The following is a 26485-nucleotide window of genomic DNA, read 5'->3' as shown; positions in this document are numbered from 1 at the left end:
TGTAGTAAATGTGCTTACATTTATTTATTACCGTATTTTTTCTTATATTTACTAACTATACTTGTATGCATTTATTATAGTGCTTTTTTTACATTTAATTAATCTGCTTATATTTATTTATTATGCTAGAGCATTTTAATTAATACATGAGCGTCATTTAAAAAAAATAAAAAATCATTCTCATTGGTTGATGCGTACCATTGGAAGCAGTGGCCTCTAGCGGCCAAACTGTCTATTTCACTCAAAAACGCACCGCCTCCCAATAATCACGGCAGTCCTGCTCTGGCGTTCAGAAAATGCGCACCGAAACACCGGGACACATCTGCTCAGAAAGCAAACAGGGGAACAGGTGCATCATCGTGCATGAATCTCTAACATCCAGCGACCTATAGGAGCCTCCAGCATCCCTCCTCCTCCACCACTTTCTGGAGATACATACACCTGTTTATTCTCACCTGCAATATGGAGAGCTGGTCGGAATAACCAAAGCCTTTGGAATGATCACTGCTTACTGATTGATCGCATTAGTTTTCAGCTTTAGAGATGATGCCCGAGCACCAGAACCATGTTGTCACCACTATCGAGACCATTCCATCAGAGACAGTCACCGCATCACCATCGGTGTTTCAGAGGATGAAGAAAGTGCTTAACAGGTAAGAGAAAGCACTGGAGATATTGGATCAGGATATGTTTGGATTTGCTCTTACATGCCAGCAGAAATCAATTCAACTTTGTAGTGCTATGCACATTTATTGAGATGTTTATTTTGCAATTGCACCTGGTTTGCTCATCCATGTTTACATCAGAGTACACCGAACCCATCTGTTCTAATGGTCACATTAGAGTTTATAATAGTGCAACCAGATGTAAGATTGTTTGTAATAGCTGATCCAAATGATAAACCTGTTTTTAAATCTTTATTTTAGTCTGTCATCAGCTATAGATAGGGTGAAGCAAGTCCTGTTTTTACATTCATGTGCAGTGGCAGGTCATCTTTACTGTTCAGTTGGACTGTGATTTAGGAAATATTAATGTTCTAATGGCAAATACTGTAATTGCTTAAATTGATTCTTAAAAAAACATCCTTCCAATGTTGTTCCTCTGTCTGCATGCTTGCAGTGAGCATTACAGATCTTTTTGTAAAAGTCAGGATTCACTTCATCACGGTGACGGAAAGGTCTCGAGGAGAAATGCACACTTCGCCTCTTTTGTCTTGTGATGTGTGCGTCCATCAATCACAAGTGCACGCAGACGCCAGGGGAATTCTGTCTACAACGCTTGTTAAAGTGTTGCAAAAGAAAACCTGTTGTGTACTTAGAACAAAAGAACAATTTGGTCAAATAAAACTGATCTGTGCAACTCGAGTTGAAAATCTAATCTTAATCAAGTTCTGAGGTTGACAAATTCACGTTTAATTTAGGTGGGAGTGAGTGTCAGAAATTAACTTTCCCCTTCAAATTGATTACTTTTTTTAGTGTTTCCATCAAAACCCATCATGTTAGCTCAAAATTCACATTTAAGACATTTTATGAATACCATTGCTGTCTCACTGATTCCAGTAATAACTGATTCAAGTATAGAATCCAAATTGACTCAAGTGTATATATATATATATATATATATAATTATATTTGCAGGTCAATTCGCATATATATGGGTCAATGACCTGACAGGTCCAAATGCCTTAATAATAATAATAAAAAACAAAGATATGACATCCAAAGGTAGGTAAGGTAGTACAATTAGATCTGTTTTATTGAATCCAAAAGGTTTTAATTATATTTTGATACATATAAAGGTATTTTAATGATTTTGAAGTGTCAAAAGGTCATTTGGTTTAACCGTCCAAAGGCCAATCAGCCATTTCATTTGTGATTAAAATATCTTTAAATGTAATAAATGTATATATTTTTTATTCTGGCATGATTTTATAACATCATATATCAACAGTGCAAAATGGTATTAAAATAATGTGTAGAAGTTGTTGTTTTGTTATGAGAAAGAATGTCCAGAAAAATGAATTTCATTGATGTCATTCGGAGTAACCGATATAAAGGGACCATTTTGGATCAAGTCATGCGGTCAATATCATGTAACAGGATATGACATCATTCAGACACCTGCAAAGGACCACATAGTCATGAAGCAAAGTAACTAACTCTGTTTATCTATTTAAAAAAATCATGTTTTCACTTGCTCATACGCATGTCCCGAAACATCAGTTCATTCGGTACAACCGCTATAAAACAGGGAAAATGTTGTAATACTTTAAAAACTTGTACTAAATATAAAATGTTTGATTGTCCTTTTGCTAGCTAACTAGCAGGCTAACTAGCTAGATATGAGCCTGTAGCGTTATTTGAAAATATCGTCACTTGGTAAAACCAAAAGTGTCATTAAGTAAAACCGAAATTTTGGCTAAACCGAATGACTTTTTTGGTGACAAATTTTGTCCATCTTGTAAAAAATGCCAAAAGCAGTGTTAATTGATTATAAAAACCACATAATCTCATTGTTAACACTTAATAAAACTTCAAAATTAATTATATCTCCACTGTTTTTTTTTTACACTTTTAAAAACCTTATTCGTCAATGACCCATATATGAATTTAATTAGGTAAATAATTTGATAAAAGGCATAGAAAGTATGGTGGCCTCAAACCCTGGTTAATTTCTTATCGTAATTTGGATGTTCCACATTTAAACATGACAGTGTTCCTCTAACTTGTTCAAGTTGTTGTGTTTAGTCATCTGTGCATCTGCGTGTGTAAGGGTAGGGTTCAGTAGCTCCAGTTGTGTGTGTGGTTATGCAGAGAGGATGACAGCTGGTAGTCCTAGGTCAGATGAGTCAGGCGGCCCACTCATTCTCTCTCTTTGCCATCTGCTGGTCCTTTTTATCCCCGCCACTTGCCTTTATTTCCCAGAACAATATCCCAGGAGGTGGAATCTGTGCAGGGGCAGATCAGGTTGCACACTGGGTGCTTCTGTGCCCATTGTGAACCTGCCAAAAATGGAATCTGCTCTTAGGGTGAAAGTGAAGCTGAGGAATCTTTTAACCAGTAGGATATCCACTGTATACAAAAGTGAACATCGTCTGTGCCACATCACTACTGTTATTGCTCATACCCATAAACTTATACACTAAAATGTAGCGTGTAACTTGTCCGATACTATTTGTGCTACAGATTAGAGTGGTGCTTCAAACAAAGTGGCTTGCTGAGATAGATAATAGTGTGATATTTTGATCAAATCACACTTGATAGTCACCTGTTGGACAGAAAATGGCACATCCAACCATCTATCCATCCATCCTAGACAGAGACCAATATGCAACCACACAGCATTCCGAAAACCCTAGCAACCACCTGGCAACACCTCATTAACCACCTCAAACACTCTAGAAACAACCTAGCAATGCCCTATTAACCAGCAATGCGATATGAAGCTTAATTGGCCCATGAATGGAGGAAAGATTCAGATTGCATTAATAACCCTCAAGGTTGTTTTACCCTGGCTGATTGTCTTCCATTTGGATGCCATAACCACATAAAGGAGCAGTTCATTCAAAAATTAAAATCATGTTGTTCAAATCCTCTTTGGAGCTCGAGAGCGACATGGTAAGAGCTGCATAATGATGATTCTTTTTTTTAATTCCATGGCAAAAAATAACACCCATATTCTTGAACTTGTATCAAGGGTAAAACCTGCCATGTTACTGCTTTTCACAGTGTGCAACGAGGTTGCAGAGACAATGTGACATAATAAGATATAAAATATGCAACATCTAGTAATTCCCCATGGCATGTTAGGAGCAGCATTAAAAAAGAGTTTGTTCTCCATTACCTTCGGTAGAGCTGTTTTCCATCCTCACCTCAAAATGTGTATGCGTAGTGTTCAGCTGAAAATCAGATCCTTTGTTTCAGTGATTAATACTGTGCCATTCCACAGTGAACTCAATCAAAATGTGTTTTTTTGGGGGGTGGGGTGGGGGTGGAAGCAGTTCTTTTCTCTGACACATGGATGGTGAGGACAGCTAAGCTAAATCTAATCACATTTAGTCTGTAGAAAAACCCATTTGGTTCACATGGCAAAGGAAGATTTGCTTAAGATATCTTTCTTGCATTGCAGCTAATAATGTTTGCAAATGGATGGAAGTTGTTTTAGGGAGAAATTGATAATGTTTTGTAATGGATTATATTTCTCTGAAACTGATCTACTCAGCAGTCCCAGCTAGTTCTGTGACATATGGAGGGGTTGGGCATCTTGGTAAAATGTCAAGTCAAATGCAGCAGTCATTGTGCTAAGACATTTCTTAACTTCAGTACTAAAATAATAGATTGTATTAATTGTTTTCAGTGTTAATATATTGAATATTCTTGGAAAAACAAAAGAAAAAACTAATTTGGCCAAAATGTCCCTTTTGCCCCTTATGCTATACATTGCACGATTTTGAGAGAAGCACTGATTCGTCACCGATGCCTGTGAGTTTTTTCAGATAGCATGCTAAAAATCTGGATGTGTCTGCGACTACAATAAGAGAGCCAATAGAGTGCCCCAGGGATGACGCATTTTTGTAGGCAAAACCCGGAAGCGAGTTAGCATTTTAGGACTTCCGGTTCCAACGCCGTAAAGTCTATGGGTTTTTTGAATGGGTTTTTGCTAAAATAAGGTCTGTGGTTAACAAAGCCTCTAAATACTTTCACGTTTTGATCTATGACGTAAAACACACCAGTTGTAACCCACTTATGAACTTTTACTGTGTCTTAAAATCGGCGGTTGCTAACAAATTGCTAAAAGGGACTACTTCCTTTGGCGGGGACTTTAGACGTCATCATTAAAAACGGGACATTTGGACAGCATTTCTCATGAAAAAGTGGAAAAGTATTCATACACAGCGCAGATCATAATCAGCAATCATGTTTATAAATAAAGTTGTTTTTTAAATACAGTTTGAGGAAGCTTGGTGGTGACGACGTTGATCCGCGACCATGGTGTGCTGTAGTCCGTTTATAGCCTACTGTTAGCTTTTTATATCTGACAACTTTATTTAGGCTTCAAAATCTATAAATGTTGTGTTCACTTGTAAAGATTATCTTGATAGACAAAACGTGTAAGTGTCATAACCCTGTGTTAAACACAGAGCTTATTTTTTGCGATTTTTCCAATATGGGAAAAATGCATAGGCTTTCAGTCGAGGGAACCCGTGCGCCGCTAACTTCCGGGTTGGCCTACAAAAACACGTCATCTCTGAGGTACTCTATGTAGTAGGCTATGTCCAGACATTCTACACACATTCATACTATACAGGGGTTTTCACACTGCGCTTAACCCAGGTTACTGACGTTTTTAACACTGCTTTTAACCCTGGGTAAAGGAACGTTTCACACTTGTAATTTAGATGCTGGTTAGCCTTAGCGTTGTTAACTCCGCAATGCGGTGGCAAATTTGTGCAGTTTGAAACGACGCAGTGTTACATTGTTACAACTAGATGCTTAGGAACCCAAAATCAATCACATGCCTTATATTCACACACTTTGGGCAGTCATGGAAACACAGCACAATGTGTATAAACCGTCATTTGTGTGAATGATCAGTAAAATGTCAAACGCGATGGAAAACGTGACAATTGGAGTGAAGAAGAGTGAAAAGCCCTTATAAAACATATATATATTTTTAGCGGTCATGAAGAAATTACTTATTCAAAATAAGTGCCTACTCAAGAGAGTATGCGATTTTGGAAGCAGCCGTAGTTTGAAGACCCGGCAGAGATGTTGACGATTCTTCCTATTGAAATGTGTAATGTGTGACCCCCTGTGGCCAATCCGTTAAGTAATGTGCACATAACAGCAACTAAATGGTACCCCAGACAGTCGTGTAGTGTAAGAATAACAGCGATTCGACGGCTTTGAAAATTGTGTATTGCGTGCCTGGCATTAGTTCCCCTGAAATAAAGATCACAGACATGCTTTCTGCTAGTCTACAGCTTCCACATGGTAGGTTATTTGAAATATATATAATCAGAATCCTTGGTGCAGAATGAATGTTTTTTTTTTTTTTAATTAAACAGCCTCTTTGAACCCAACAGATTCTGCTAGTCATACTTGAGTTTTTCACGTTGTCAGAGTTAAGACGTAATGTAATCCTTGAAGAAAGTGGCTAGTTTTCTTAGCAACCTGGGAGATAATGCATGGAATGTGCATGGCTCATTGAGGAGGGGGAGGGCTGATGTTATTGTTCTGGTGCAGCCAAGCCATTCACATGGCTGCGTGGACTTCCTGGATCTAACAGCGCAACTTTGTTCCCATTTCCTGTGGTACCATTACTGCACGCCGAACAGCTGAAATCATGTGAAATGTTAAATGAAACGTGCCATTCATCCCTCCAAGGCGAAGATTTGGACGCAGGATCCTTTCTACAAAGTATCTTTTTAATTTGGATCTTTATTCTCAGAAATTATTCTAGATTATGATTATCAGATAAGCTCCAAAAATTTAATTACAAACAAGACCTTCTTTTTGGGAGCTTGGAAGGAAACCCCTCTATATAGAAATATTGAAATGTTGCTTAAAGCCTAGAACTCATTGAACCTGTATTTCTCCGACATGAAGTACCCTTTCAGAATAACAGTGGAGCAGATCTGATGATTTCTGCTCCCAGAATGGCTATTCCGGGGCCTTGTGCGGCAATGTAATTGGCTGTTTAATCATGTGGCGGTAATCAGGTCAGAGGAACTCACATGGCTTGACTTGGCAGGAGCTGTTAAAATTGAGTTAACATTCAGTCTTCGTTATGAAATTCTCCTGATAATGAGCCTCATAGTTTTGTTCGCAGCTTAATGCGCTTTTATTGCTTTGTGGAGCAGTTATGAGCAATTTAATCCAGGCATCTTAATCAGCTTTATTTTGGCTTAGCAGGACCCTCTTTAAGTCCTTCCTCCATGCAGTTTAATGTATTTATTTCACTTTATGTTGAGGAGGATGACGTGATGCATTAAAATGTATTTAGTATGATTGATTATTGTTATGTTTTCATATTTGTGATCATTTACTCACTCTCATGTTGTTGCAAATCTTTATTATTTTCCTTCTTCCATTGAACTCAAATGGAAAAATTGAATGGTGTCGTTATTCATGCTATTATAATGAGGATTGATGATTTTTTAGCTACAAAAAGGACACAAAAGCACCATAAAAGCATCATGGAAGTAGTTATTGCTTATACACTGTATTCCAAGTTTTCTAAAGCCATATTTTAGGGTTGTATGAAAATACCTAATAATTTTTATGTATTTTTTCCAGTATAAATCAAATTCATACAGTGAACACCAATGGATGATATACAATACATCACTATTCAATGACTAAAGAATATATATTTTTAAAGAAGTCTCTTATGTTCTCCAAGGCTGCATCTATTTGGTCAAAGTACATTGCCAATAACCGTTAAATATTACAATATTTTAATACAATTATTAGTGTTTTTGATATATTTTAATATGTAATTTTATTCCTGTGATGGTAAAGCTGAATATTTTGAAAGCTGAATTCCTCAAGTCTTCAGTGAGTGTGGATATACTGTACACACTACCATAACATAAATTTGGGTCAGTAAAATTAAAATGATATTTTAAAAGTATGTTTTTAAATCTTTTTTTGTGTCTACAGTGTTTTTTTTTTCTTAAAGTCCACCTGTAGTCAATAATTTTATCCCTTAAAACTAATCTTTGATCACCAAAATGATATATTTAAACTTTTTTTTCCTGTGAAAAAAATCTTGAATGTAACTCTACACCTTGCTTCATTTAGTATACGCGGATCTATGAATATGCTAATTAGCCCCGCCTCCACTCACACAAGCTCAGAGATCCGCTCGGACAACTTACTGAAGTAAATGCTGCACAATTTAATCACACGTCAAAGGCACGTTGACATGATTGGTTAGAAGGTAGTTTGTGACGTAAGAAACACCAGTGATTTCAAACCGCATTTTTGAAATTGTCTTAAGATCACTGCAGTTTTAAAAAGAAAATACTGGATAAATAAATGGATTTGCACATGGTTTGTCTTAAAGCATATTAAAAACATCACATAGACATATAAACAACATTAAAAAATTGATTTTCAACACACGGAGACTTGTGAATTTAAAAGTATTACAATGTCTTTAATTACATTACCTTAACATGTAGATACCCAGAAGAGGGGGGGGGGGGTCACTGTGATTTTGCCAAGTAAGACATATTTTGTTGATCTTGGAACATTCCTGTCTGAAAATTCAGTCCTAACCATATCTTTACCCCTAAACCTAAACCTGCTGGGTATCCCTAAGGGAAATGATAGGCGAATAACACTGATGTAGAAGCACCTAACCTTGGTTGTAAGCCTAATCTTGACATATACTGTAAACTTGACCCTCAAATCTGATTGGTTGTTTGGAATGTTGTTCCAGGATCCATAAAGATGTTGATCCAGGAACATGTTGTACTTGGTGAAATCACATTCACCAGAAGAGCATACATATTTATGGCTTACTTTCTTCTTCCTTTGCTGCATTTGTGGGAGGTCTAAGACTAATGAAATATCACACATCAGCTCAGGAGAGTGGAAAATGTCTGAAAATTTTGCCACTTCCAAACTCAGCAGTTGGTTTCTTCAATAAATCTTTTGGAGCGCTGACATTAGGAACGTGTGTGTGTTAGTAGATGCTTTGCCCGGACATGTGGATCATTCCTGGATCTATTCTGATCTTGCGTAGAGGTGACAGGGAAGCTGGCTTTTGACAATACAGGAAGATTGAACATAACTGAGAAAAAAAATAAAAATAAAAATACTTTCTCCTCAATTAATTGCCCCTCACAGCGTTGCAGCAAAGTCAAATATCATCATTCACTTGACGTCTGATTCCCTCCAGTGAAACGTGATTAATCTAGGGGAATTCAGGAGTGACGCCTTGTGTGTCAGTCTGCTGGTGAATGAAGGACGCCCAGGATTCAATTTGTCTCCGCACGGGCCACTGGGAAAGCAGGTGCTTTAATAGGCAGGATGGAGAATCTTAGTGTGCTTGACCTCAAAATTTATACTCATATTCCCCAACTCAAAAACAATGGCAGCGTCAGTCACATCTTTAGAGGGGACATATACACTTTTGTAGCCTGAATTTATTTCCGTTTTTTCCGTTTTAATTTTTCTGTATTACGTTTTTTTCCGTTTTATTTCTTTTTTGACTAAATTTTAATGGTTAAATTAAATTTTAGGAATCAAAAAGCATGTCTAATTTATTGAAATAATGAATCTTGTCCAATTTACCAACAATTTAATAAAAGTTTAACAAAAAAAAAAAATTTTTTAGGGCCCTACGTTTTATTTTTTCCCCTCAAACTTTTTTTTTTTTTTACCAAATTCTGTTTTCTGGATTCCATTTTATTGGTTTAATTCCATTTTAATAATCAAAAAGCATGTCTAATTAATTGAATTCTTAAAAACAACAATTTTAATTAATTAAAAAATCTTAATATTATTATTTTTTTCTTCAGAAGTTCCGTTGTGTATTTAAATTTTTCTGACAATCAAATGAACGCATACCATTTAATTTATCTTTTAATCATGAAATCCATGTAATCTGCTTTACTGTTAAAATTAAAACATGGAAGAAACACTGAGATTATTGTTTAAAATATATTTCAATAATTTATTATTAAATTAATTTATCTAAATTCTACTCTACAACAGTAATATGTTTCTGTCAAGTTAAATCAAACTTTTATTTTGACTGTTTGCCTAAAGCTTTGAGTTTCTCTGTGTTTATGATGGTAGTTTTCTCAAACAAAGCGGTTAAATGCTGATGAATTGAAATGGAGATGAATTCGTGTGTTCATATAGTGAGGCAACAGAGGGCGAAAACACCGCGAGCGTCGCATGTGTGTGAGGCGGTGTGAGGTAAATGAAACCGCGCTTCCACATCATTCATTTCAGAGTCACACAGGCATGCAGGATTCATGTTTAAATCTTTTTGCAGTTTTAATATTCAGTCACTAGTCTATATTGTGATTTAATTTACGTGTACTGACCTGCTTTTAATTCATTCATCAAAAAATTGACAAATTCTGTGACATTCCGCGTTATATAGTAAATTCCGTTTTTATGACTGGATTCCGCGATTACGTGATCGCGGAAATTATAGGGCCCTAAGTGTTAGTCAAGGTTTCTTGCTCTTTATAAACAAAGATTTAGTTTTACATTTACATTTTTGAGTGTTTTTGCTACTGTACACTATAATTTAAAAGTTTGGGATAAGCAGTTTTTTCTTTCTTTTTCTTAAAAAAAGGATACATTAAAATGATCAAAAGTTACTATAAAAATGATTTTAAAAAAAGATATTTCAAATATTTGTGTTCTTTCTATTCATCAAAGATTCCTGAAAAAGATGTATCACGTTTTCCACAAAAATATTAACTGTTTTCAACACTGATAATAATAATAAAAATGCTTCTTGAGCAGCAAATCAGCATATTAGAATGGTTTCTGAAGGGTCATGTGACACTGAAGACTGGAGTAATGATGCTGAAAATTCAGCTTTGCCATCACAGGAATTAATTATTATTTAACAGTATTACTGTATTTACTGTATTTTAGATCAAATAAATGCAGGCTTAAGCATGAGAGACTTCTTTCAAAAACATAAAAAATGTTGAATGGTATTTTACCTTTAAGCGTTCTATGCATATTGAGATAAATTAATGAAGCACAGTCCCAATAAGGGTCATGGTTTTTGCTGGTTAACAAGGCCTTATTAGCCCTTTTAGTTTTCTGTGGCAAATCTACAAAAAAGGAGGTTAAAAATGTGCATTTTTCACATGAGTATTTTCATAAGGGGTCAGTGACAGAGCTGCCGCATCTGTAAACGTCCTGTCAGCTTTAAAAGCTGGTCATAATCTACACTGACAGCTACCTTTTATCACTGTGACTCGAGTGGTATGAAAAGCTTGAATGTTTGTCATGCAACACTTCCTTCCACTAGAAACCACTTGAACTGTCCTGTCTGGTGACTTGACTTATTTCAGTGCACTGGAGTGGCATTATTATGGTGTAGTCTGATACTTGGAGGGGAAATTCTTGGTGAATTTGTGCACCTGAAATTTCACTTCGCATTGAAGTAGACATATAATGATGAATTTCAATGTACTATAAGCTTAAAGGGATAGTTCACCCAAAAATGAAAATCATTTACTCACCCTCATGTCGTTCCAAACCCATAAGACTTTCGTTCATCTTCAGAACACAAATGAAGATAAATTTTGAGTGCTTTCTGTCCCTCCATATAGAAAGCTACACAACTGACACTCTTGACCCTTCAAAAAGTTCATAAAGAGATCGGAAAACTAATCTGTATGAATCAAGGGGTTTAGTCCATATTTTCTGAATAGACACAGTCGCTTTATATGATGAACAGATTGAATTTAGGCTTTTATTCACATAAACATTCATCAACGCCCATATCAAATATGGTAAACGGACTTGTGGGAACCAGTGAGGTTCATTCTCATGAGTTACAAGCACGTTTGAGCTTCTGCAAGAGGTTTGTTCTCACGTGTCAAGCAGGTTCGATTGAGCTTCTGTTTATGTTCGCTGATCAATGTTTATGTAATTCCCGCTTAGGGTATATGCAAAAAAAAAAAAAGAAAAAAAAGAAAAGAAAGAGGTGAAGCATGGTTAAGCTTGCTGTTAAGCTAATAGGATTTCCCAAACACACTCAAAGCAGTTGACCAATCACAACACACTGGTCCAGCCAACCAATCGGAGCACATTACAGAAAATCCAGAAAATGTATTTTTTATCATAATAAAAGTAGTTATACAGTCTTTTCAAGATTGAATAGCAGAGCCTCAGAAACTGCACCTCTAAGAGATTAAAGAGAGAAGGAAAGCCTTAGCGATTTATCATGTCTATAGGGGTTAATTAAAGGCCTGGACCATCCCTGTTTGTCTTGACACAAGGATTTCATGTTCATTTCCTACTGCTTAAATGGAACTCAGTCTCCATTTCCTGTCCCCTAGTGTCCAATAAACAGACATTATGACAAAGACATTTCAGCGCCATTAGTCAATATCCGCCACAGATAAAATCTAAGCGTGTCAGATGGCATATTGTCAATACAATAAGGCATCTGTAAAATCACATTCTGAGTGGTGTACTGATGCTCTAATGCGTCAATGCCCAGTTATGATGTTTCTTCAACTACAGGTACTTTTAAGTCCCAGGGTTGATATTTATTTTAGATTTTTTTTTTTTTACCCTTGTTCCAGTCAGATTTTCAAACTAAATATAAGAAAATGAATCATATAATTTCCAATCAGACGGTAGTTTTGTCATATTATGCTTTAAATTATTACTTTAAAAGTGATAAAATATGATTAAATTGCATGTTTTTAGCTATGAAATTAGTCTTAGCAAGGCAAAAGGGCAAAAGTGCCCATAGTTGAAGAAACACATGCACAGACTGATATATTGGATGATAATACAGATTTTTATGCCAGACACATTTGAGCATTTCTGTCAGCTTTAAAAACACCCCACCAAGTTCAGTCTCCCTGCAAATTCTGAGATCAGAGTCAAAGGTCAGTACAGAGAGGATGTGTCGCTGAAAATGGCTGGAGTCCAATTTTCCGGCCTTGTTCGCCCATTTAGCGGTTGTCTTTATGACTGCCAAGGAGTGATGTAAGGCGAGGAGCATCCGCACATAATCAAGGCATTGATCGCACTGGGGCTGTTTGAACATTTTCTCCACACCTCCAGTGGTCATGCAGACTAAACCATCACACTGGAAGAACAGAAAATGCATTTCCGCTCCATCTTTTCAATGTCAAATTGAAGCCAATTGAGAGTTTTATTCTGACAAATTGCAGTATTTGTTGATAAAATCCTTTGGTCTATTTAATGTTCTTGATTTTTTTTTTTGCACACTGTATATAATAAAGCATTAAGTGCTAAAAGCTGAAGTATTTTTCTTTTTTAGACAGTATTTTTGCATGCTAGTGTATCAATCTTACTATTTATACATTATATATGCATATTGTGCACAGAATGTAATTTTTCTGTATGCATAGAGTATCAGATGGCAAACCGTGCAGTATACAACCAGGCACACGGAAAATAATAATATCCCACAATGCAATGTGCTTAAACTCCCATTCCCATTACAACAAATGAACCAGAAAATTAAAACACCAACAGCTTTATTTTGAGTCATTTGACTGGCAAAAAAGACATTGCAAATGAAATTGATTTAAAAATGACTCTTAATAGGAATTAATAATTTGGCATTTTGTCTGTACATAGTCTACACTGTAAAAAAGAATTGTTGGTTTAACTTAAAAAAAGTATGTTACCTGGTTGCCTTAATTTTGAGTTCATTGAAATAAAAAATTTTAGTTAATACAGTGAAGGCGATTTGAGAAACTCAAAATATTATGTTATCTGAACCACATTAATTAATTAAAAGTTGATTTGACAAAATATATTGTGATAACAAATCATGAAAATATTTTTTTACAGTGTAATATTATAAAATATTATATTAAAATATATTTAATATGTATATTATATATTATATGTATAAATATATTATTTTATATTTAAAATATTTGCAATATATTTTACAAATATATTTATAGAATTGTGTATATATCAAACATAACTCATTTTCTGATTGAGTGTTGACAAACAAATTTCTTGTCACTGGAAACTTACTGTACCTGTGTTATCTCAACAAGTGGTTGTTTATAGGCTTAAAGGGTTGGTTTACCCAAAAAATGAAAATTCTGTCATTAATTACTCAGACAGTGGTTCAACCTTAATGTTATGAAGCGATGAGAATACTTTTTGTGCGCAAAAACTCTTACCATTATTTTTTTTTTTTGCGCACACAGTATTCTCGTCACTTCATAAAATTAAGGTTGAACCACTGTAGTCACATGGACTATTTAAATGATGTCTTTAGTACCTTTCTGGACCTTGAAAGTGGAAATTATTTTGCTGTCTATGGAGGGGTCAAAGAGCTCTTGGATTTCATCAAAAATATCTTAATTTGTGTTCTGAAGATAAACGAAGGTCTGATGGGTGTGGAACGACATTAGGGTGAGTAATTAATGACAGGATTTTCATTTTTTGGGTGAATTAACCCTTTAAGTTCTCAGTAAATGACATGCTTGTCATCTTTAACAAAGAGTCAGTGTACTGCACACGTTTAGCTGTGGCACGAAAGAACATTTGACAAATCCATACTTCTCATACATCACTTATATCAAGTCATGCAATTAAAAAAAGAAACTTTTTTATGCATACCATTCTTTGTCATTAGTCGCATTTGATTCTGTATTCTGATGTTTAAACCCTTCTATCTGACATCACCAGCCCTGAGAGTTTTCCCAAGATGCACTTAGCATGCACAGACACCTTTTAACATGCACGGTGAGCACTCCAGACTCTGCTAGCCATGTCTCAGCAGAGTAGCAAAGCTAAGCTAAGCAGAGAATGTGGCTTCACTGATGAACAGGGATCTCTGGGCAGAACCAGAGGGTCGGATCATTGACTTGTGGGAACTCATTAGTCCACCTGGCAAACCTTAAACTACATTATTATTCTTCTGTGCTTTTCTCTTTAGCCCTGATGCCTCTGATGGAATGGGTCCATATACTCCCATCACTGGTTAATGAGGTTTAGGCTTGACTAACTGGGTCAGGCTTCAGGAGCCACAGCTAAAGACCTTCATCTGCTCTCAGGAATAAATGTGAAACAGTCCCTGAAGGTACAGATTAAGAGAATAAGACTGAAAACTAGAAAGCAGGGGAAAGTAGAGGAAGGGGCTGAAGAGCAAGTAAGGGGGAAGATGAAAGAAAACATGAAAACAGAAAACTTCTTTCTGCGGTTCGAGGCAAATTGTGCTTCACCTTGTGTACCAGTGTGTTTTTAAATTTGGCATCATATATTATAAGTATTGTTGTTTCTTGTGACAAATTGCTTGCATTTGTTTGGTTAAAAGTGTTTGTTAAATTAATAAGTGTATATTACTATTCATCAGGATTTGATTGGCTCAAAACGAGGTGAACAGGCTATAAAATGATTGGTTAATATTTTTCATGCCCATGCATCCTTGATTATGTGAGCAGAAAGTTAAGGAGATGGAAAAAATATTTTTCAATGAAATATTATAAATATATTTTAAAATAATGTGCATCATTATTCTTCATGAGTCACGCTAGATATATTTATCAAGTAATGTAATGGGGCCCAAATCTTTTTTTTTTATTATTATTATAATTTTTTTTTTTGAAGCTGAAATGTGTAACTTTTTCAATGTTAAAATACCTTAGTTCCAGCTTAAGAACAGGTGAATAGAGTAAATATTTTCAACTAATAAATATCATACTTCCTTAGTTGATTAATAACAGTACATTAAAACAGTTGTTTTGTATTACAAGTTTTCTAAAATGAAATATTATGTTTAAGTTTGCAAATACAGCATTATCTAATTAAACATGCATTCATTTGCATACATTTCCAGAACAGAAATCTGAACATTGCATAAAGGCAGCTAGTTTCATTTTTCTTGACAATACAGTTAAAGGTTTTTACAGAGGGGATTTTTGATAATCTCTTTTTCAGATTTGAAATTTTTATCAGAAATTAAAATTCTTCATGTTTTTGGGAATAAAATGTTATACAAATCAGACCAATGATATATAATCATTTCATGATAAATGTTTGAATGTTCATTCTGTAAAAAAACTGTGTATAAGTGCTACTGAAGTGGAGATATCTGACTCACTGCATGAGAAAAAACACATTTTAAGGAAACGACCTTTCAAGATATGTATTGTTTTTGAAATATGCAGATGTAATTAGATTATCCCCCAGTTCTACAGACAAGGCTTAAGCTAGTCCTAGACTAAAATGCATATTTGAGCTGTTGTAACTGAAAGTAACTTGCATTGACTGATCTTAAAATATGTCAGAGCCATTGTTTTGTCTCAAGATGCACACCAGTAATGTTTTTTTTTTTTCTAGTGTACATTTATAAAAGCTATTTAAATGCGCTAATTGAACTAAGGCTTAATCCTGGCTTAGGCTAAACCCTGTCTGTGAAACTGGGCCAAAGTGTAATAAAATAATCACTTAAATGTGTATTTTAGGTGTTTTCTTCATACTAGTCTGAAAGAAGATGTTATGGAAGCAAAATACTGCAGCCCAAAATCTAAAAAAAAAAAAAAAAAAAGACCAATGCATGAAGAAAGCAATTGTTTTGCCTGTAGTATCTTGCATTAATATATAGAGGTGACTGTAGGTTTACCTGCACATTGGCTCAGTGCTGAATTTCTGTTTGAAAACAGTTATTCTTTTCTGCAGTTCCATTTGGCAATGCTAATGGAGCAGAAATTCACACTTCACCTTTAAAGAAAGAAATTGTTCAGTGGTGAGGAAGGGGTGAGCAAGGCTTTCGCCCCTCTCCCTCTCAGGCTTGTTCAATAAGGGCTTGTTCCGTTCAGACATGCTGTGCACATGGTTCATGAATAGATGTGTTTGTGAGGAAGCGATCCTGTGAAATATCAGCCCACTCCTTGTGGGGTCATCAATGTGGGAACAAAGAGAGATTCTGTGTATGCAAGGAAGAGGATGTCATCGCACATAAGACCAATCAGTTATGGATATTTTTAGGCCGGAGAACATTCAGGGAGCCCAAACTCACGCTATTGGTTGATGCCCAAATGGGGGGAACAGACTTTGAATGGCTTATAATTGACTCTGCATATTAAAGGATTAGTTCACTTTCAAATGAAAATTACCCCAAGCTTTAGCAACCCCTCAAGCCATCCTAGGTGTATATGACTTTCTTCTTTCTGATGAACACAATTGGAGATATATTAATAAATATCCTGATGCATCCAAGCGTTATAATGGCATTGAGCGATACCAACGAGTATGAGCTGAAGAAAGTGCTTCTATCCACATCCATCCATCATAAACGTACTTCACATGGCTCCGGGGGTTAATAAAGGCCTTCTGAAGCTAGGCGATGCGTTTGTGTAAGAAACATCCATATTTAAAATATCTAGCTTCCACCAGACCGCCTTCCGTATTCAACTTTATTTTTTTTTTTTTACACAAACATGATCAAAAGTGACTTTCTACTTAAAATAAATGCATTTAAAAATTCCTGTTAATCAAAGAATCCTGAAAAAAGTATCCACAAAAATATTAAGCAGCACTTTTTTCAACATTTATAATAATAGCAAATGTTTCTTGAGCAACTTAGCATATTAGAATGATTTCTGAAGGATCGTGAAGGATATATATATACGTATCTTATATATATTGTGATGTAGTTTGGAGATTATAATGTGCCCTGATCAAATATGTCAAGATTTGCAGAAATCAAAGGAGTGTTAGCTGCTATATTTCACCAGTATAAATGCACTTTCCCTGATCTGCCTTTGTGGAATTGTAAGAGTTGTATTCGCTGGAGGAAATGCTTGTGTTTGGATTAAATATGCATCTGTTGAAGCAGGTAGAGAGATGAAGGTCTCTGCCAGCATAGACATCTTTTCATATCTGACAGCTCAGTGCCATGTGGATTGATGGGATATTGAAGGACTGCAGGGTTTGTTTTAGGCTCAAAGCCAGTGTGTTTGGCCTGACAACTGTGTGTTTACTGTGCATTAATTGTGAAAGTGTTGTTGCTTGTAGGAAATGCTGGCAGATTCCTTTGCTAGAAGACAGATGAAATAGTATCTTTTGTTCATATCACTGTACCACAGAAATATGCTGCTTTCTTAGGGTATATACGATATATGTGTTACTTCGCAGGTTTTCAAAGGTTCTGCTAACCAAGAGCAAGTAAAAAATATCGGAACCAATTTGCTCGTACACATCCTATCAGGAGTTTTTTATTAGAAGCATCTTCTGGTGTAGTTGCAAATTCTGTTATTTTTGACAAAATGCCAAGGGCTATGCACCTCTCAGCATGCATTCCCTCCTTTCTGCTTCATCTTCAATAAGGTAGTACTCCTGCCAGACCGGAGTGTTGCTGGTCGATTCTTCGGCTGTGGCTCCTGCTGGCTGATGCCCCTTTGGAGATGGTAAAGTGGCTGCATTCCAAAAGCTGCTTCAGAGATTTTGAAGAATGATTATCCCTGGGCTGCTGAATGACCTGCGGCCGTATAATTCCCATCTGAGCTGACGCAACTCCAGCTTCACCGCCCCCTCTCTGGGTTTTTCATTTGTTGGTGTTTTTGATAAATAATGCAACCTCACCTATCAGCATCAGTAGTCTGCAAGGCTTTCTCAGAAGAATTGAGCTGCAAGGTCACTTAAATAGGATTCAGCTGTAGGGGTGGCTGTCCTGTGACTGTTCTGAGGCCTGCATGATTATGGTGGGTGTTCAATAAAAATAAAGCGTGTAATCGTTTTTTTTTTTTTTTTTTATGTTAAAAATCTTCTTCTCCCAGTTTATCAGATGACTGATGCTGGTAGTGGCACAAAAAGGTTTCTCAGAAACCTATTGTACACCTTCTCCAAAACTGCAGCTGTTGTGAGGTGCTCCCGGTCTGCAGTGGTCAGTATCTATCGAAAGTGGTCCAAGGAAGGTACAGTGGTGAACCGGCGACAGGGTCACGGGCGGCTAAGGCTCATTAATGCACGTGGGGAGCGAAGGCTGGCCTGTGAGGTCTGGTCCAACAGACAAGCTACTGTAGCTCAAATTGCTCAAGAAGTTAATGCTGGTTCTGATAGAAAGGTGTCAGAATACGCAGTGCATCACAGTTTGTTGCGTATGGAGCTGCATAGCCGAAGACCAGTCAGACTGCCCATGCTGACCCCTGTCCAACGCTGAAAGCGCCAACAGTGGGCACGTGAGCAACAGAACTGGACCATGGAGCAATGGAAGAAGGTTGCCTTGTCTGATGAATCATGTTTACTTTTACATCACATATCCATTATACACAACATGAGGGTGAGTAAATAATGACAGAATATTAATTTCTGAGTGAACTATTTTAAGTGTGCACAGTCATGAGCATATATTATTTGTGGGCGCGTGTCCACATGGACTAATTGGTTTGCATGTGTGCATTGAGACTGCAAAGCGTTGATACAGCTTGAACTTGTGAAGAATGTGGGGATCTATGCTTATCTCATGACCCTCTCTGGGAGGACTGTTTCACAGAACCACTGAAGCAGGAAATGTGCTGTAACAGAGAACAGTGATTGCTGCTTGTATCCAGTCAGCAAGGATTGTACCTGCCTCCAACTTTCTGATGGCATATATCATTTCAGTGTAATTCAAGTTTGAGCCTAAAGAACAGTAGAATCTGGCAACCCTTCTCTTAGATGAGTACTATACTGTTGATTTGAATAATTCATGAGAGCGCTATGCCTGAGTAACTCTTTATTACCTTTTAAGAGCAGGTAAATAATTCATAAAATGAACATCTTGGATTATATTTAAAAAAAAAAAAAAAAAAAGATGAAATAAAGTTTGTGATTTAGTGTCCTGTGAAATAGATTCGAGGTTAGGATGTACTCATCGTGCTCATCGATATTCTTGTCAGCTAGGAGCAGCTTCTTTCTCTACGACAATAAGAAAATAAATGAAGCTGCAGAAATTCTGGAGCATCATGGCACTTTTGTTCGTTCACGTACAGAGATTCTCAATCTTTCTTTTCAGATGGGTTGTCTTTATCATAACCAGCGGCTTTTGGGGACTGAGGCACTGAGGTAATTACTCGTCTTTTAGAGAGGGTCGGAGAGGATGCACCCTTCAGAAACATTGAATTGTATTGAATTCTTCAGTGCCTGACGCTTTTGATCTCAATGGTACCTTTGTGACTGCCGTTTCGGCCCAATTAAGTGATCGAGAAAAGTGTAAATTGTATAATTTTGAATTAGGTGTACTTGTGTTGTCAGTTTTTTGCACCACTTTTTCATTGCTTGACCAAGGTGCAGTATTCCTCCTGATTTGGGTATGTAGCCTACATTTATATATTTATATATCTCTCAAAAAGCAGGGTATTAAAATGCGTTTGAATGCACACTTGCAGTTTACTTTTGCAATTGCGCGTACTCTGTGACTAGGGAGCTACGGTGCTTATCAGACATTCTACAAGACAAGACATTTGTCAGACGCTTAGGCTCTGTTGTGCAACAAATCCTCCGCCATCGTCTTGTCAGTCATCTCGTCATATGATTAGTGAACTCTGATTCCTGCTGCACTACGTACGACTCTGCTGCTTGTGGTGGATGAGCTGGATGTAAACGCAACGTTGGCATATTCTACCCTAATTTCACCCTCACTCTCCATCATGGCAATATTGCAAGACGGCTTTTCACCTCGACGAGAAATCCCAGTAGCCCCTCACTGCAGAACACATGAGGGGGCAGAGACGGGTAAGTTTAGATCCAGGGGGCGGAGACAGGTAGGTTTAGGGATATGTAAAGTGGGAGAAGTTGGATCTGGATCCAGGGGGCAGAGACAGGTAGGTTTAGATCCAGGGGGCGGAGACGGGTAGGTTTAGGGATATGTAAAGTGGGAGGAGTTGGATCCAGATCCAGGGGGCAGAGACAGGTAGGTTTAGATCCAGGGGGCGTAGACGGGTAGGTTTAGGGATATGTAATGTGGGAGGAGTTGGATCCAGATCCAGAGGGCAGAGACGGGTAGGTTTAGATCCAGGGGCGGAGACGGGTAGGTTTAGGGATATGTAAAGTGGGAAGAGTTGGATCCAGATCCAGGGGGCAGAGACAGGTAGGTTTAGATCCAGGGGGAGGAGACGGCTAGGTTTAGATCCAGGGGTCGGAAACGGGTAGGTTTAGAGATATGTAAAGTGGGAGGAGTTGGATCCAGATCCAGGGGGCAGAGACGGGTAGGTTTAGAATCAGGGGGCGGACACGGTTAGGTTTAGAGATATGTAAAGTAGGAGGAGTTGGATCTGGATCCAGGGGGCAGCGATGGGTAGGTTTAGATCCAGGGGGCGGAGACGGGTAGGTTTAGGGATATGTAAAGTGGGAGGAGTTGGATCTGGATCCAGGGGGCAGAGACGGGTAGGTTTAGATCCAGGGGGCGGAGACGGGTAGGTTTAGGGATATGTAAAGTGGGAGGAGTTGGATCCAGATCCAGGGGGCAGAGACGGGTAGGTTTAGATCCAGGGGGCGGAGACAGGTAGGTTTAGGGATATGTAAAGTGGGAGGAGTTGGATCCAGATCCAGGGGGCAGAGACGGGTAGGTTTAGATCCAGGGGGCGGAGACAGGTAGGTTTAGGGATATGTAAAGTGGGAAGAGTTGGATCCAGATCCAAGGGGCAGAGACGGGTAGGTTTAGATCCAGGGGGCGGAGACAGGTAGGTTTAGGGATATGTAAAGTGGGAGGAATTGGATCTGGATCCAACCTCACCCCCTGGATCTCATGTTCTGCAGTAAGGACCATCTCAGAAATCTCGTCACATTTTATTCTTGCGAGATCTCATGGTACAAGACCTTGTCACACCCCCCAAAAAGTGTTCTTAAATAACACATATTGAAATTATTTATATAATAAAACGAGCATTACACAGTGACATGTTAAAAAGCAGCTTACACAGTAAATAGAATGTGTCATTAATAATCACAGTTACATTATCAAGAGAAATAATTGTGCAGCTCTAGTTGGTTTTGCTGATTTTTATAGTAATGTGCATTCTTAGATTCCTCATTAGCCTTTCCATCAAGTCTTATGTGTTTTTAAGGGGCATTTATCATTAAGTTTTATTTGCATGATCTTCATTAGTAGTACAGAGCTCTACTTCACATGGAGAACCCCGCTGGAGTTTCTGCATTCGCTATGAAAGAATGATGTCACTAATGAACATCTATTTGATTAGTAAATGATAGTGAGTGTCTGTTGCAGATAGTGAATGTATAATTAATTAGGTCATGATGATGCTAATCTTGAAGGTAATTGCTGGGATTTCCATGCTAATTTAGGTAGTAATCATATTCAAACCTAATCAGTATGAACAGATTGAAGAAATGGTTCACATAAGAATGAACAATCCATCATTATTTACTCACGCTCATGTAATTCCAAACCTGTATGATTTTATTTCATTGTTGGAACACAAACGAAGTTTTGAAGAATGTACTTTTTCACTTTTAAACTAGTCTCCTGTCTCAAAGTCATGAGCACTGTGAAGTTACTTAATGATTTATTTTTTATCAGTAATGATTGACCTAAAAGTTGATGAAAGTGTCAGCTAAATTACAAGTTTAAATCTGATGAATCGACATAATGCAACTGCTAAAAAATTACTAGTTTTACGATGTCACTTGTATTCATCAGTATGCCATGTGATGGTACCAATTAAGTAGTCGTGCTGCTTGCCTAAGGTTTCTGATTGACAACGAAGCTGTGATCACTAGTCATTTTTTGTCCCATTTGACAGGCATCTCTGCGGGACGTGCTTTAATGGTTGAATAAAAGTTTTATGTGGTTGCCTGCTGTCTTTTGCTCTTGGTCATGACACCTCATCTTGGTTCACAGCCAAGTATTTCTGTCTTTTAGACCTCTAATTAAGTTTGATGAAGCACTGCGGTATACCATTATACTTCAAGTCTCTTGCTTTAACCATCTTTTTCCCATCAGGCTGATATGAAGCTCATTATGATTTAACTTTTGTTTTAAGAGTGCCTGCCAATGTCTGTCTTCTTTGAAACGGTGACTGCGTTCCAATTTGCAAAGTATCTGTATGTTATAGTATGCAAGATTAGGATCATCTTGTCAAATCATAGTAAGTTGAAAATAGTATGTCAAAACTGACACTGAATTTTCAAAGCAATATGTTTAGGGTAATATTACCATTCATTCATTTAGACGTTCTTTTCCAAGCAACTTACAATTGAGGAATACAACAAGCGATTCATCTTAAAGAGGTTTAAAACACAAGCTAGAGTAGGGAGGGATTACTAAATAGTGAGAGCGTAGACAAAGTAATATAGTAAAGTAGATAGTAAAATAAACTTTTTAGCAGCCTGCAAGCTGAAGGGTTAGTTCAACCAAAAATGAAAAATGTCATCATTTACTCACCCTCATGTCGTTCCAAACCCGTAAGACTTTTGTTCATCTTTGAAACACAAACGCAGATATTATCAAATCTGAGAGCTTTCTGTCCTTCCATTGACAGTTCATAAAGAGATCATAACACTAATCCATATGAATCGAGGGGTTTAGTCCTAATTTTCTGAAGAGACACTATCGCTTTATATGATGAACAGATTGAATTTAGGCTTTTATTCACATATAAATATTCATCAATACACACTTGCTCGCTTGCGTGCGAGAACCAATGAGATTCATTCTTGTGTGTTATGCAGGTTGAGGTTTGTTCTAGCGCATCAATCAAATACGGTTGAGCTTCTGTTTATGTTTGCTGATGAATGTTTTTAATGTGAATAAACGCCTAAATTCAATTTGTTCACCATATAAAGCAATCATGTTTCTTAAGAAAATGTGGACTTGACCACTCAATTCATATGGATTAGTTTAACTATCTCTTTATTAACTTTTTGAAGCGAGAACAAGTGGTAGATGCATAGCTGTCAGAAATCTCTCAGATATCATTAAATAACCTAATTTTAGTTTTGAAAATATCCGAAAGTCTTACATGTTTGGATGTGGTCAGTAATTGATGACAATTTTCTTGAACTAGAAAGGTTGAACTAACCCTTCAAGTGCAAATGGAAGAGATCAGGGATTCGGCTGTCTGGATAGGATTGGAAAGATAATTCCTCCAGCAAGAAACAGTGAGCAAAAATGTTCTCGAGAGTGATTTTGTGCTTCTCTGTGATGTTACCATGAGGCGCCAGTCAGTCACCTACCACAGGTTCCTGGATGTAAACTCATAAGAGAAAATGGAGGTAGGAGGGGGCAGACCCGTGGTTGTCCTGTAGGCAAGCACCAATGTCTTGAACTTGATGCGAGCTGCAACCAGAAGCCAGTGCAAAGAGATAAACTGCGGTGTAGCATGGGCTCTTTTGGGTTTGTTGAAGACCAATCGAGTTGTTGCATTCTGAATCATTGGAAGAGGTTTGATTGCACATGTTGGAAGTCCAGCCAGATGGGCATTGCAATAGTCCAGCCTAGAAATGACAAGGGCCTGGGCGAGAAGTTGTGTTGCAAGCTCAGTTAGGAAGGGCCTGATTTTCTTGATCTTGTACAGTACAAACCTGCATGATCGTGCTGTTGTAGCAGTGTGGTCTTTGAAGGTCAGCTGGTCATCAAAAATTACCCCGAGATTGATGGGTCTGAACTTGATGGGATTATTGTTGCTGAACCTAGCTGGTTGGTGAAATTGTGCTGTGCTGATGAAGTGGCTGGGAAGATGAGAAGCTCTGTGTTTTTTAGGTTGAGTTGCAGGTGATGTTCTTTCATCCATGCTAAGATGTCCGCCAGGCAGTCTGAGATTTGTGCAGCTACCGTGGGATCCTCTGGTTGATGTGAAATGGCAGGAGAAACCATGTGTCTGTATAATGCGTCCCGGACATGTAGTGTATATGAAGAAGAGGTGAGGTTCAATTCAATTCACATTTTTTTGTATAGCGCTTTTCACAATGCATATCGTTTCAAAGCAGCTTTACAGAGAATGCATGTCAACATTACAATTTTGAGAATCTGGTATCGGAGGTGACTGTCCAATGTATGTGGTTACAGAAACGTATAATCATGCAGTTAGCTAATTTACAATCACTGTTAGGAGATTAATTAAAGGTGGAAGCAATGAGCTCCTGGAAATAATAATAATAATAATAATAATAAGGTTCAAGAACTGATCCCTAATATTACCCATAAGCCATAGCGCTATGGAAGTTGGTTATGATTTTCTTTTAACTTTCATTGACTTGTCATATTTATTTGAAATTTTTAACCATATGGCAAGGAAAATTACTGTTAACAGGTTTTTGGAAACCAGTGACTGATTTATAACAAGTACTAAAATCAACTTCTTCATCGTATGCTAATTGGTTGGCATTTGTACAAAACTGCAGAGAGAAGCTTGTATCTTTCGAGAAACTGATTTGAAAGCATCCGCTCAGCTTGAGTTATGACCCTGAGAATGGAGACACTGAGACAGTGGTTATTTGTGTGCCGCAGTATATGAGGGATGATTTATTTCATGACTACAGCTCTGTACTGAGTGAAGTGACCATTGAGTTGTTTTCTGGCAGCATCGTTGGATCTCACAATGGCTCTCTGCTACCCAGCATGCCAACTGAACACAGGCCATGTTGTTTGCGGCTTTCTGAAATGTGGGGAGTGTGAATTTGGGAGGGAATGGTCAGGTTTCTTTTGTCGGAATTGACATATGCCTTATTGTGCAGTGTTAAAAGTCACTCCGAGATGGAAATTGACCTATTTTTGTGGTATTGGATAATGCTATTTGGTCATTGTTTTAGCTTACTCTAATTGATTCTGAGTTCTTTTTGGAATGTTATGCCCACTTGTCCCATTCCAATCTATCTCAATCAAAGTCAATCTATCTCAAGTTTGCTTACTCTTAATCAACGTGTTGGATGCAGGAGAAATGGGCAGAAATAAAGATCTGAGCGACTTTGGCAAGAGCTAAATTCTTATGGCAAGGCGACTGGGACAGAGTATCTCTGAAACGGCAAGTGTTTGGTTAACCATGTTCTTCAAAATATCTTCTTTTGTGTTCAACAGAACAAAGAAATTCATACAGGTGTAGAACAACTTGAGGGTGAGTAAATGATTACATAATTTTCGTTTTTGGGTGAACTATCCCTTTAAGGCCTGTTTCGGTCATTGATTTTGGCCATCCAAAATCATTTCAGCCTAAATCTGAAAATAGCTGTTTCTGTGAAAATTTTAGGTAGCTGAAATGTTGGTGTATCTCTAGTATTTGTAAAAAAATTTAGCACAGGCTTGATCTGTCAGGAATTGATTGGCTCATGAAAAGTAGATATTACTTACCATAGAGGAATGAAAAGTTCAGTTTGATTTCATGTTCACATGTTCTGTATACTCAATATATTGTAGGTTTACATACCATTAACTGATGGAACCCTGGAAACATCAAAAGCATGTAAAGTCAGGCACCCATATGTTATGTGCTTTTGGCTCTGGACCTTTAACCTGTAACAAGTGAGGTGCATTTTTGCATTTGCATCTAATTTGAATACCTACCTGTATCATCAGGTGGTAATAGGTCAAAACAGAGTTTAACAGGTTAATTCACACAAAAATGAAGCCAAATCTGTTGAATCCAAACCTGTTTGCATGTTTTTTCATTTTTCAGTGTAACACTGACATATCGCTTTTCCATACGATGGAAGTTCAGTCACCATATCTGTCAAAAATAACCACAAAAGAGCCATAAATGTAGTCCATCTTGCCCTCTGCTTCAGCTTGAGAGAAAATCAAATACAGTGCCCATAATGCTGGTATTTTCAGT

General features: G+C 37.3%; 1 protein-coding gene across 1 annotated transcript in view; it reads left to right on the top strand.

The window, feature by feature from the left end:
- Positions 1–430: 430 nt before the first annotated feature.
- Positions 431–26485, top strand: part of slc35f1 (solute carrier family 35 member F1) — a 114195-nt gene continuing 88140 nt past the window's right edge. The window contains exon 1 of the mRNA XM_067383183.1: positions 431–653. Coding sequence (XP_067239284.1) covers positions 544–653 — 110 coding nt within the window. The 5' untranslated portion in view covers positions 431–543. The remainder of the gene's footprint in view (positions 654–26485) is intronic.

Source organism: Chanodichthys erythropterus, chromosome 4 (assembly GCF_024489055.1).
Source record: "Chanodichthys erythropterus isolate Z2021 chromosome 4, ASM2448905v1, whole genome shotgun sequence".
Taxonomy (NCBI): Eukaryota; Metazoa; Chordata; class Actinopteri; order Cypriniformes; family Xenocyprididae; genus Chanodichthys; species Chanodichthys erythropterus.
This window is presented reverse-complemented; position numbering and strand designations above follow the sequence as displayed.